We start from the raw sequence: 13,890 nt of genomic DNA, 5'->3' as shown, positions 1-13,890 counted from the left end.
GGGTGTCTGTCTGGGTCTCTAGTTTGGATCGGTTTTGGTCCTTGACTGTCTTAATGGTTCGTGAAGGTCATACTTGGATTCCTTATATTTGAGTGGGTCTCCTGATCTGAAGGCCTCATGCCTGTTTTTTTAGCAGGTTCTATATGTCCTGATTCATCCAGGGTTTCTGTTGGGGAACACCCGGTTTGACTTCCTCAGTATGCAGTCCTTCACACACTTACTGATAAAGGCTGTGAAGGTGGTGGCGTCCTCGTCCAAGGTACCTGTGGACTGTTTGAACATGGAGAAAGTGAGGACTGCAGATGCTGGAGACCAGAGTTGAAAAATGCGATGCTGGAAAAACACAGCAGGCCAGGCAGCATCCGAGGAGCAGGAGAATCGACGTTTCATGCATAAGCCCTTCTTCAGGAACTATTTGAACATGGCCAAATCAGCAACTTCTAGACAGCATCGAAGTTGATCCTCTGCCTCCTCTGACCAGCACTGGATCTGTATCCGCAAGAGGATCTTCTGCTTGAGCTTTTGTCTGTAAGTCGGGAGAAGAAACACAGCATTGTGGTCAGAGTTCCCGAAATGAGTGCGAGGAATGGAGCGGTAGGCAGCTTTCACAGTGGTGTAGCAGTGGTCTAACATGTTCGGGCCCCTGGTGGTACTTTGGCAACACCTTCCTTAAGTTGGCCTGATTGAAGTTGCCAGTTACAATAAACAGGGCCTCGCGGTGTTTTGTCTCCAGGGTGTTAGTGGTGGAATACAGCACATCCAGAGCTTCCTCAACCTTTGCTTGTGACAGTATGTACACAACAGTTAGTATAGTAGTGGTAAATTCCTGTGGTAATTAGAAGGGACAGCATTTGATGGTGAGGAATTCAAAGTTTGAGGACCAGTGGCTGCTCAGGGTTGCAATGTCCATGCACCGCAAGTTGTTGATTTAAAAAGCAAAACCCTCCACCCTTTGTTTTACCTGAGGATGCTGTACGGTCCATACAATGGATAGAAAAAGCATCAGCATTAAGTGGGAATGGAAGGGTTGAGCCAGGTTTCTGTGAAGCAGGGTGCACAGCAGTCCCACAGTCCACGCTGGAAGGTTGAGCCATCTTCCCTCTTTTACGCCAGACAGGGATGCACAATTGTTGAAGTTCATCCATATGTTCTTTAAATATCTGCCATTGCCTATCTACTGTCAACCCGTTAAGTATCCTTGGCCAGCTTATCCTCACCAATTCACATCTTATACCATCATAGTTAGCTATCTTTAAGTTCAGGACCTGAGTTTCAGATTTAATTATGTCATTCTCCATCTTAACGAAGGATTCTACCATATTATGGTCAAAAATGATGATGTATGTCAATTGATAACCTAAATTGTGTCATCACAGGATTAGATGTCTCGATGTGTTACATGGAAATAATCACGCATAGGGAGTATGTCACATACAGGTGAAGCATATGGAAATATGTTATGATAAGAGTGATGTGTGCAGGGAGTGTGTTACACACAAGGAGTGACACACAGGAATATGTTAAGGAAATGCATACTGGGAGTGTGTTATACACACTGGGAATGTGTTACACACAATGAGTTACATGGGGAAATGTGTAACGTTAAGGAGACGTGCAATGCTAGGAGGGTGTACATACAAAGTGACACACAAGAATTGTATTACACTGGGAATGACAAGGTGGCTTTGGTTTTAATACCACTTGAAGGAGAAAATGCATTCTGAGTTAAATATAGTTTTATTCACTTTCTATGTGAAGGAGAAAGAGGGGTTCCATTGAGGACCTCCTCCACCAGAGTTTATCCCATCTGAACAAGGAAAAGATTGCACATATTTAACTACTTAAATAAAAAGAGCACAAATCGGCATCTGAAAGAGATTAATCATTATTTCAGGTAAACTGCATTTGTTATAAAGAGTTTTAATATTTTTAACTTTTAATATTTTTTGTTACAGAAGGGTAAAATAGATGAAGTCAACTCAATTTTTGCAAATCACCTGAGCTATAAGCCTGATCTATATATTGATGACCCTTGGGTAGAATTCATTGATATTGACCTTGATGATCCAGATGGAAAGATGGAATTATTGGACACAGATAGACTTCTTGGCCATGACCATCCAAAGTCTGACAACTGCCTTAGTGCCAAGGACGATGACTCTGGCCGTGACAGTTGTTACGAACCAGATGTTCCTGAAGATGGCACTGTAGCTAAACAAAATGTCAGTGAGTTTAGCAGTCTCCAGCTGGAAGGCAGTGAAAGAAAAGAAGACATCAAGAGCGATACTGGAGCTCCTGTAAGTATTTCAGGTACAGATGTCAAACAGAGCCAGCAGCCAGATGGTGAAGCATGCAAGTGCAGGAAAATACAACTGGTCACCACAGACAGTATTTTCTCAACTGCAGCTCGAAGTGAACCACCTCTTCACAGCCAACTCAGTAACCACAGCTCATTTGGGAAAATGGACTTTTATGCGCAGGTAAGTGACATCACTCCTACAGGAGGTGTCCTCCTTTCCCCAGGGCAGCAGAACAAGCTGAAGGTGTCCCTGGCCAAAGAAACCTCACTGGATCCAAAGGCAAATCAGAATACCAAACCATTAGACAGTGCCTACACATCTGAGGTTGATGCAAAGCAGTTATGTGCCATCAGCTTGAACAACAAACGCCTACCAGATGCAGCAGAAGATCTTAAGCTAAGCAATTATTTCACTGCAGAAAGCCTTGAAAGTGCCACAGTTGGTACTTGTAAACAAACAGAAATCGTGAGGCAGCCAACAATACCTGTCCCAGACTATACCTCAATACATATGGTGGACTCCCAGCAGAGCCTACTGTTGAACCCAAATGTGCTGCCAAACAAGAATCAACCCACCCTAGCTGGATATCTGATGCCTGAACAACTTGGTAATGTCATCCCCTGACTTCAAAAGTCATGAAATGTAGACTACATCATTGTCAGCCTCTGTCAGTGCTATCACACAGACCATGTGTTCAATGATTTGAGTAATTTTCCCCAAAATACAGAAGATGGTACAACTGTTATGAAAATTATGTTTGATAAATTAAGACTAAGAATTATTTTGAAATGTCAGCTATATTTGTTAATGTGATATAAAATCCTGTATTTTTATAAAACAGAAACAATTTCTAAAGTTAAACCAGTGCCATGAAAAAGGAGATGAATATGATTGGAAGAGTGTTATCTGTCACAAAGACCGAAACACTCTTCTTCAGCAACTCTGAAGTCCTTGGAAAAGTCTGTACTCTCATAAACTGGTCATTTAATTTCCAGAATCAATAACTGTGTTGCTTCTTCAAAGCTGTATCCAAAAGGAATTGGGAATGGTCCAATATTAGAAATGCTTGTACTGTGTCATCACTTGTACCAAAGGGGTAGTGGTAGTCTGTAATGAGTTGCAATACTTTTCTTATCTCACTTGGAAAAGATTTCAAAAATACATCATACTTAGAAGAGTGGCTTTCAACAACAAAAGAAATGTCAGTGTCATGAAATCCTTTAATGAGTGTAACCATTTCAATCTCCTTGAGGGGAACTGAGCACTTCACAGAAATTCTCTACAAAAATCCCCTTCACTCATTATTAAACCACATACTGGATAGGCAAGTAGAGAGTATTAAGATCTCAAATTACAGTAAATTGCAGTTTGGCATCACCTCAGTGTTCTATCATTTGCTAACATAGAATATCATCTCGACCATTTGTTAAAATTTCCACTATATATAAATCATCTCTTTACATGATGACTCATCTACCATCAATGCTGTATGCTTAGAAATCCCTCCAGTCAGGGGATTCCTTTAAAAACAGGTAACTCCATTACAAATTTAGAGACTGGGGATTCAGTGTTTACATACATTAGAATTGAAGCCAGATGGGACAGATGGAAGTTGATCCCACTGTTCTTTACTTTGGGGCTGTGTTAGTTTCAAGGGCAATCAGCAAAGCAGTCCAGACAGGACAGTGGAGTCAGAGGGGTTTTGCGTTGGCAAGAAACCTAATTTTTTAACTGAAATGAGAAGACAAATCTTAGAACATTCATCTTTATAAATTGAGAATTATTCTAAAACAAAGGTACTCTCATTGGCTTTCCTTCCATTTGTGTTTTATTTTTGAGAGGGAGAGAGCATCCTTACAGATTAATTCCATATGTTACACTTTGAACTGTGGCCCACTTTGATAACATTCACACAAAGAAAACTTAAGTTCAGAGGCAAGTCCAGTGCTATCAATGAATAAGAACCAAAATTATTGTGGGGACACAGGAGACAACAACGATAAAACTCAGCAGGCCTGGCAATGTCTGTGGACAGAGTATCTGTGTTATTGTTTCAAGTCTGAAGAGTTACTGGACTTGAAACATTCTTTCTCTTTCCATAGATGCTGACAAACCTGCTGAGTTTCTCCATAAATTTCTTTTTTTGTTTCAGGCCTACAGCATTCGCAGTTCTTTATTTTAGTTTAGTAAATAAATGATAAGAGTTTTGTTTGAAATTTCCCTTTTTTTTCAATTAGTCACTACAGTAGCGGATGTATTTGTGTGGGAAATACTGCATGGTCAAATACATACAAAATTGAATCAAATACATTCTAATATCTTCAGGACATGAATTGGATGTATAAATCTGGAATTGTGTGAACAATATGAATTATTTTGGATGCTTTTAATAACAAAGGTGATTGTAACAAGTGCACATTTGCAAGTAGATAATACCAATGAAAATTTAATGGTGAGGATTTTTTTCTGTGCTCAGTAAGCTTTGTGCAGATTTTACTCTCTACCATATATCCCAAAGGACTAGCATAGATGAAAAAGCTTGTGTAGCCACTGCCTCATTTTTTTGTTAAGATTCATCTTACATAGATTTTCACACACTTGCTCTTTGTCTTTAGCATAGCCTTCATGGGATTTATCCAAAAAAATCTCTACATTTCATCAAGATGAATGGTGGAAAATGTGTTACTATCACTTACAGTAGTGTGGAAACACCCCTTACCAAAAGATTAACGTACAGAGAATGTACGGTCCATGTGGAATCTTTCAACTTCAGTTGTGCAACTCCGTTAAATCTCTAGGTAATCCTTTCTTCTTCACAATGGATGATGCCGTCACCTCACCCTTTTTACAATATCTATGATAACTCCATCCACCCAAGCAGTACTACTTTCTTTTCCCCAGAGGAAACAGCAGTAGACCCAGTAACATCCCACCGTCAAGTGTAAAGTGTAGATATGTGGGGACATGGGGAGCAGCTAGCCTTTATGTAGATACAGTTATAGAGTCATAGTCATACAGCATGGAAACAGACCCTCGGTCCAACTAGTCCAAGCCGACCATGTTCCCAAATTAAAATAGTCCCACTTGCCTGTGTTTGCCCCAAATCCCTCCAAACTTTTCCTGTTCGTGGACTTATCCAAATATCTTTGAAATGTTGTAACCTACATCCACCACTTTCTCTGGCAGTTCATTCCATACATAAATGAACTGTGTAAAAAGATTGCCCCTCATGTCCTTTTTGAAATGTTCTCCTCTCACCTTAAAAATATGCTCCCTGGTATTGAATTCCTCCAGCCCAGGGGAAATATCATTGCTATTCAACTTATCTATGCCCCTCATGATTTCATAAAACTCTCTAAGACACCCCTCAACCTCCTGTGCTTTAGTGAAAAAAAGTCCCAACCTATTTTGATAATTCAAACTCTACATTCCTGGCAACATCCTGTTAAATCTATTCTAAACCATTTCCAAATTAATAATATCCTTCCTATAGGAAGGTGACAAGAACTGCACTCAGTACTCCAAAAAAGACCTCAGCAACATCCTGTCCAAACTCAACATGTTGCCTCAACTCCTGTATTTAATGGTCTGAGATATGAAGGCAAGAGTGCTAAATGCCTTCTTAACCACCCTGTCTACATGTGACACAAATTTCAAAGAATTACGTGCTGTTCTCTCTGTTCTACAACACTACCCAAAGCCCTACCATTAATTGTATAAGTCCTGCCCTTGTTTGTTGTACTGAAATGCAATATCTAACATTTATCCAAAGTAAATCTCATTGGCCACTTTTCAGCCCACTAACTAAGGAATGGAGGGTTTGAGATATCAAAATAGGGGGGGACGTTTTTCACTGGAGCATAGGAGTTGAGGGGTTACCTTATAAAGACTTATCTATGCCCCTCATAATTTTATAAGGTGAAAAGCAAGGGTATTTTCCCAAAGGTGGTAGAGTTTGAAATCTAGGGGGCATATTTTTAACGTGAGAGGAGAAAGTTTTAAAAAAGGGCGAGGGACTTTTGTTTTTACTCAGATTGGTTTATAAATGGAATGAACTGTCCAAGGAAGTGGTGAATGCAGATATAGTTACAACATTTAAGAGACATTTGGATAAGTGTATGAAAAGAAAACGTTGGAGGGATATGGGCCAAAGACAGGCAAGTGGGACTAGTTAGTTTGGTTGGGTGAAGGAAGTGATATCACAAGCACCAATCAGGCTTGCACTTTTCAAACCCATTTTAACTTATACATGAATTAAAAGCAGAGTAGGCCACTTCCCTACTTGATAATCTTAATCAATATTTCATTAACTTTTTGCAGTGAATGTATATATGTGTTTCTATCCATTTCAAACATTTGTAATAAGTAACAAAAGATTCTGTGCCAACCAGAAAGCATCTGGGCCAATATATCATCAAATATTTTAGCTTCAACAAAGCTTTCCTCAGGGACAGTAAGAAGTGCTTCTCCCAAAGTTCAGTCACAGTGAAACACTTCTAGCAGAAGGTTTTTTTAAAAGGTCAAATGTAGTATACAGTTATCTCCCTGGAAACAATGTGAATCAAACTAAAAGCTAAGAATGACCTTCAGTTATAAAGATTTAATAATACGCAATAAATGCTGCCTTGTCAGTGATGCCCACATTCCTGTCTAAGTCAAAACAGTCGTGAGGCCCCAGATCGTGGCTGAATATTCAGATCATTCAGTTACGGAACCATTCTCTGTGAATAAATGCATTTGAGAATACCTCAGTTTCTCAGTAGTGTATCTCAGAACTTCATGGGCATGTTCCTTGTGATTTTCCAGGTGCCTGTCATTAGAAAAATAGGCAGAATGCTTGATGTGCATTCCCGACAAGTGAGCCACCATACCAGGAGTGCACATTCAGAAAACTTGAAATCTACAACTTGCATGTGAAACTCAATTTTCCAATAGTATTTTGACAAAAAGACATCAACACAGTATTGTCAGGTTACCAATCATAAGGAATGCTCCAGCATAGTTCAAAATATCTCTTTTATCAGTTCTTTGGGAGGGGAAAGAGAGGAACAGCGACATAAAATATTTCAACTGAGGAAGGCAGATTTGTTTTGAAGTTGTTTCGCCTATCTGGGGGAGATTTTCAATTACAGTCTAATTGAAAGCAGCCTTATTAATATTGAAAGCAGGGTTCTTGTGGTGCAGTGACAGCATCCCTACCTTTGAGTCCAGAGGCTTGGATTCAAATTCCACCTGTTTCAGAGGTGTGTAATAACATCTCTGAACAGGTTCATTTGGCAAATATCTCGACCTCTTCAGTTGTTCAACCTAGCATTGTACAGCTACAAGTCTGTTTCCATTTCGCTGAATCAAGATAGGGCATTTCTACTATCCTCCACAATTCGGGATCCAATTCTAACTGTTGTTATAACAGTGGCTGGCTGAAGACATTTAATGCAAAACAAAACCAAGTGTACAACAGAAGAATATGGCTGCTCTAGTTGGTTTATGTGCCAAATGTTCTGCCAAGAATTCAGCGTGACATTTTCACTAGTCATGTTAGACCCTATTGGCATCTTCGTGGGGTGTTTACTCACTGGAATATGCAGTGTCAAATATGTATCTCTTCTGTTTCGCATCCAATCAAGCAAGTAATAGTGAGTAGCAATACTAAATTACTGATGAGACCATTGTGAGGAAGCACAAGGTGTGATCTCTGTTGATATGAAAATGCTAATTAAAGAAACTTAATTATTTCTAATTGTTGGACCACTAAGAACAAAGAAACTTAACATCTGAATCTGCCAACTTAACACCAATTTCAGCCATTCAGCAGAAATGTGCTATAGGCTTCAGAGTATTTATCAGAGTACATGGAACCAACACATGAGACAAAAAAAGATCAGTTTTCTACTTAATTATACAAAACACCTTCCTCAGTCAAACTTTCTTGAGAACCAAAAAGTTTTCAGTGTCGAAACTTAATAGTAACCTGTTCATGATCTTAATCAGAGGTGAAGCTCAATTATCGTCAAGATTTAGTCAGAGCTCCACAGTAAATTGATATCCACATACTGGGCAATCTATGCCTGAGTACATTACATGAAGCTGAAAACTCGCATGTATTTTTTTAAAAACAATGGTAATGGCTATATTGTTACAGTGCATTAGATGTTGATGTTGGAGTTTAAAACTTAAGAAAGTCTGAAGTCATTTGACAGTTTCTTGTTGTCTACAGGACTGTATCTCTGGGAACTTTTCCCTCTCTCCCTGTAAATGAGAGCATTATTTTCCTGCTGCTATTTTAAAGGAAGGGAGCTATTGCTTTGAGTTAGTTTGTTTTCCTTCATACTCAGCTGTGAGACTATCTCTTTAAGATATTATTGTGATTGTTGGTTACAAAAATATGCAAAGAACTGAATACTCAAATTAGGTAGCTATTTTTGAGGAGGGAAGAGGGTGACATCTTCACCTGAGCTCAGTTAATTACTGTGCCAAAATAAATTGCATTTTAATTTGTATCTGCTAATATAATGGGCTCAACATGACACGAAACAGAAAAGGGCACTGTGCAACTTTTCACCCGAATGCAATTCTCTCTGTCACGTGTTTGGGCACAGTTGAACCCTCAATCTAATAATAAGTGGCCATTCCTCATGAGTGCAGATTATCACTGCTGAGCTCAGTACTTTTTGCTGGTTTGTAAACATACACAAGTTTAACTCTGGGTAACAATCAGGACCTCTCTCAGGATATGCTTATACCCAACACCCATCCCTTGAGCACAGAAATTTTCAGCATTATGTCAAACTCAAAACTATACTTTAAAGCAAATGTATTTGTTTGGTTCTGTAGTCCATTTATGTGAACTTCACAAACTATCCGTTGTAAATGGACAGACTACAGAATGTACACAAACAATGGTCGCGTCAACCCTCTGGTATATATTTGTAAAACAAGTTTTACTTTCTGTCAAAGTTGTTAATCTGCACAAAGCCATTCTTCAATCCTGAAGATTAAACTATTCACGAGTGCCATTGGGCTTATTTTCACTAGGCCTTGTTCTTAATTGCTAAAAATAAGTATATTTGAAAAGCAAAATTGTAGAAACTAATACTTTATCAAAACAAATTGTCAATTGCCAGGCCTTCATGCTCAATACTTTGGATCTATAGCAATGAATATTGTTGTCTCATATCACACACTGATATAATGCAGAAGGCACAAGGTGGTGAATTGTCTCAATTTGTGATGGGAGCTTACATTTTGAAGAGTTTTTTTTAAGACAGAGACCCATTTTGCATTCATTCTAAGTAAGATGTTATAAGTCTATGCAAAATATTGAACTAACATATGGGGTGTTGTATTCTTTCCTTCAGTTTAAAACAGGAAAACAAATTTTACCTAAATTGGTACAATGCATGGTGAATGATGGGCCAAATGGCCTCTTTCTGCACTGTAATATTTCTGTGATTTTGTGGTGCAAGGTAACTGCGGGCCTTGCAAGATTTGAAAAGATATCATGTTCATTTGTTTATCTTTTCCCAAACTATAAGCATGACATGTAAATCAGTCTCAGTCTGTTCTTTTGGTAGATGAGATTTCTGTTCAAGGACGTCAGCCCATTTCTGTCACTTCACCTTTCCCCATCCATTTTTCGGGCTGCAGAAGGTCATATACATCCTTTGAGAAGTTGTCCCCTCATTGCTCACCGCTAATACTATTATTATACATATTCTATTTCCCCTAGGGAGGTGCTTTGCTTCAGTACATCACAACAGAGCAGGATAATCAAACACATTCCATAGTTTACAGTTGTGATGGCTTCTTTCTTTACAATGCTACATAATACTTCTAATGGATGAAATGCAATTTAGACGTGAATCAAGTTTTCAGTATGACTAAACCTCCAAATTTAGCAGAACGGTAGAGCTGACAAGTTAACTTCATTTGATAGAGTGACTTTTACCAGCCACAAAAGATGTTACTAGTTCCAAAATTCAGGGATGAAGTCGAGGCTATCAATTGTATCTCTTTTATTGTTGTTTAGTAACAGGAAGTGCCCTTGTTTCCATGACAACATGGCAACACTAGAGAATCTAATTCTGAGAATATTACTTTTGCTGCATACAGTTCACCTTGTCTTAAAAATTTTCAGCACTTTATGAAATGAATCTTCTATTTTAGCATTTTGTGAATCAGTCTTCTACTTTTGCCTTTTAGGATGTACAGATAACAAGATTAGATGTAAAAGTACAAGCCACAATTTAATGGATACATTTATGAAACATTACTTAAGGTAGTTTATTTTTGATTCCGTATGTGGTTACTCACTAGTTTGTGATTAAGTCATGCTCATGGTTTAGTTTTAACTTGTTTCCTGTAGCAAACCATTTTTCAGGTTATTGGGAAACTGCATCAAATGTCCCTCTTGCTGCACAGTAAAGAGGAGGCTGCCCGGTGATAGCTGTAGAGACTTCAAGAGTTTGTTCACTCAACTGCTTCCAAGGAAATGATTAGCTTTGGAAAGGTCTCTTACCTGATGGGACTTTTTTTTAAGGAAGAAGGTTAGATAACAATAGAGGACAGGACAAATTGCTGCAATAGAACTTCATTGAATGAGTAATCCTGAGGACCATGCTAATGATCTGAGCCTATTCATTTAAAATCCACCAATCAGTCAATTTGTATAAAACTAGGTTTAGTAATGGTGACCATGACAACCATCATTAATTGTTGAAAAAACACGTCATTTACTAATGCCTTTTAGGGAGGGAAATCTACCGTCCTTACTTCATCTGGTCTACATGCTACTCCAGACCACATCAGCATAGAAAATTCACTGATCTGTGAAAGGCACATTTCTGGCATCACTTCCTGCTTTACCGCACCTGAGAATGCTTGATGAGCTGAACTGTCCCCAAGATTAATGTTCTTTACCTTTACAAAGATAAAGAAAATAAGATGACTTATTAGGGAGTTTAATATGCTGCTACTGAAAATAAGAATACCTTATAATTCTCAGCAATTTGATCAGAACCAATGGGAACATAAGTGAAAGCTTCTTCAAATCAATGGAAGATCTACGATAGGCGCAAAACACGCTGAAGACTGTCTGATCTGTGAACTGCATTGCCTCTGGTGGTTGAATACAGTAGCACCATCCCTATTGCTCAGGAACTTCACTTTCTGTTCAGAATAGGTGGTCTTGTGCTGATAAATATTCCTGCAGCTTAATACTGGGTTAATATTAGTTACAGAGCATGGAGTTTTCCATACAGAATCAAAGAGAAACTAATATGTAAGAATAAAAATTGAAGTTATGTCTCATGAACAGTTGTCTTTCAAGTTCGATAATGTGAAAAATATTTGAGGGGTGATTTAAAAATACGAAGGATTTTGTCTTTAAGACCAGATTTGACTGTAGCCAGTCATCACTCACGTGTCTAGCACTGGTTTCCTTGACATACTTCCTTTAATCATCACTTTCTAACTGCCTTATCTCCTTAATCCTTTCAACCTTGTCTACATTCTCATTACTTTCTCACTGAAAAGAAATTTAAAGCTTTTGCTTTACTGAAGACAATGGCTGCTTACATTTTATTGTCAGGGGGAAGATAAAATAAACCAACACCCCTTGTTTGCTCAGAAGTAAAAAATCTGAACATAATTATTTTCCTGTCTTAATTTTGTATTTTAATAATTGAATTTGAGGAAGATGCAAGAGTACCAACATGAACATTTTGTGAAGTATATAATGGATTATATATCAGTTTCTAATCCAGAGAGACTGCATGTTCTATTTTTAAAAGTGCTTTACCTTCTATGTACGTACAGCTTCTGGTTTTGTAAAACTCTTGGATTGCATTGCTCTGATTTGCTGTAACTGAATGTTGATTAAAAACTAAAACTGCTGATCAAAAAAGTGCCTTTGCTAATATGAAAATGCACTATCTATTAAGATTGAATACAGCACCAATACATTACAACTTCACACATTGTAATCGGTAAATATGCAACATCTTCACGCAAAATCAAACTTCAAAAAATTCTTAACATGCAAGTGTGGCAGAAACTTGCTCTTGATCTTTGAATTTGTACTTTAGAATCTTTCCTACCTCCTGGAATTGATAATAGAACAATAAAGCACAGAGCAGGCTCGTCGGCCTTTGATGTTATACAGACCTGTGAACTAGCTGAAAATGTGTTGCTGGTTAAAGCACAGCAGGTTAGGCAGCATCTCAGGAATAGGGAATTCGACGTTTCGAGCATAAGCCCTTCATCAGGATCCCTTCCTGATGAAGGGCTTATGCTCGAAACGTCAAATTCCCTATTCCTGAGATGCTGCCTAACCTGCTGTGCTTTAACCAGCAACACATTTTCAGCTGTGATCTCCAGCATCTGCAGACCTCATTTTTTACTCGAAGACCTGTGAACTAATCTAAGCTCATCACTCTACACGATCCTATAATGCAAATTTGTAGTTTACACTCTCATTTGAAAGCCAGCACAGTTAATTTTACTATTATTGTGTCTGTCATGCACTTACAAGCTATGACCATGCTTCAGACTTAGGCATGTTGACCGGCTTGAATTCCATAACTTTGTGTTTGGACAATTAGCTTATGAACATTCACTGTTCAGGTCAGACGTGAAGACTAGATCCTTTGGTAAGGTATAACAGAAACCTGAATCAACACCTTCTGACTGGCAGCTTGGAGCACTGAAGAGAGAAACAAATAAAGGTAACTAAGCAGGTAAAATGACCCTAAAACTCAGGGTTATGTAAGTATGGAAATTCATTTCAAAGAAAATCAGGGCTAGACCAGAAACCTGGCAGCCCTGACAAATTCAACAGCAGGACCTTGTTGTAGTCTCTTCCTTCAGTTTCATTCCAGACATCCAGCCAGAATTAACAGGTTTGTTGAACCATTTTTGTCCCTTTATCTAAGGAAAGATACACCCGATTTAGACAGTTCAGAGAAGGTTCACAAAGTTGATTCTGGCAAGGAGGGTTTTTTATGAGAAGGCTGAGCCTACACTCATTAAGGTTTAGAAGAATGAGAGCAGATTTTATGTAAAATTCAAAGTACTTAGGAGACTTGATCGAACAGATGCAAAAAGGTTGCTTCCCCTTGTTGGAGAGTCGAGGATCAGAAAGCTTAAATGTAATAAGGGGTCCATTAGATGTATGAAAGATTTGGGATATTTCAGTCCATTGAGTCAACTTTGTCATTCAATCAGATAATGGCTAATTTGATAATCCTTAACTCCATTTTCTGCCTTTTTCCCTTAATCCTTGGTGGCCTTAATGATTAAAGTCTATCTCAGCCTTAAATATATGGTGGCACAGTGGTTAGCACTGCTTCCTCACAGCGCCAGAGACCCGGGTCCAATTCCCATCTCAGGCGACTGTCTGTGGAGTTTGCACATTCTCCCCGTGTCTGCGATGATTTCTTCCGGGTGCTCCGGTTTCCTCCCACAGTCCAAAGATGTGCAGGTCAGGTGAATTGGCCATGCTAAAAAAATTGCCTGTAGTGTTAGGTGAAGGGGTATATGTAGGGGTATGGGTGGGTTGCGCTTTGGCGGGTTGGTGTGGACTTGCTGGGCC

At 38.7% G+C, this 13,890-nt stretch overlaps 1 protein-coding gene across 2 annotated transcripts in view; it reads left to right on the top strand.

Moving 5' to 3' along the window:
- The window catches only part of LOC132821540 (growth hormone receptor-like), a 224,262-nt gene extending 212,074 nt beyond the window's left edge, over positions 1 to 12,188 (top strand). For both annotated transcript variants that reach the window (XM_060834176.1, XM_060834167.1), the window contains exon 13: positions 1,956 to 12,188. In XM_060834176.1, the coding sequence (XP_060690159.1) occupies positions 1,956 to 2,924 (969 nt within the window). In that variant the 3' untranslated portion in view covers positions 2,925 to 12,188. The remainder of the gene's footprint in view (positions 1 to 1,955) is intronic.
- Positions 12,189 to 13,890: the final 1,702 nt, after the last annotated feature.

The sequence above is a fragment of the Hemiscyllium ocellatum genome, chromosome 2 (assembly GCF_020745735.1).
Source record: "Hemiscyllium ocellatum isolate sHemOce1 chromosome 2, sHemOce1.pat.X.cur, whole genome shotgun sequence".
In the NCBI taxonomy this organism is placed as follows: domain Eukaryota; kingdom Metazoa; phylum Chordata; class Chondrichthyes; order Orectolobiformes; family Hemiscylliidae; genus Hemiscyllium; species Hemiscyllium ocellatum.
Note: the sequence above shows the minus strand (reverse complement) of the source record. Positions and strands in the feature narration are given on the sequence as shown.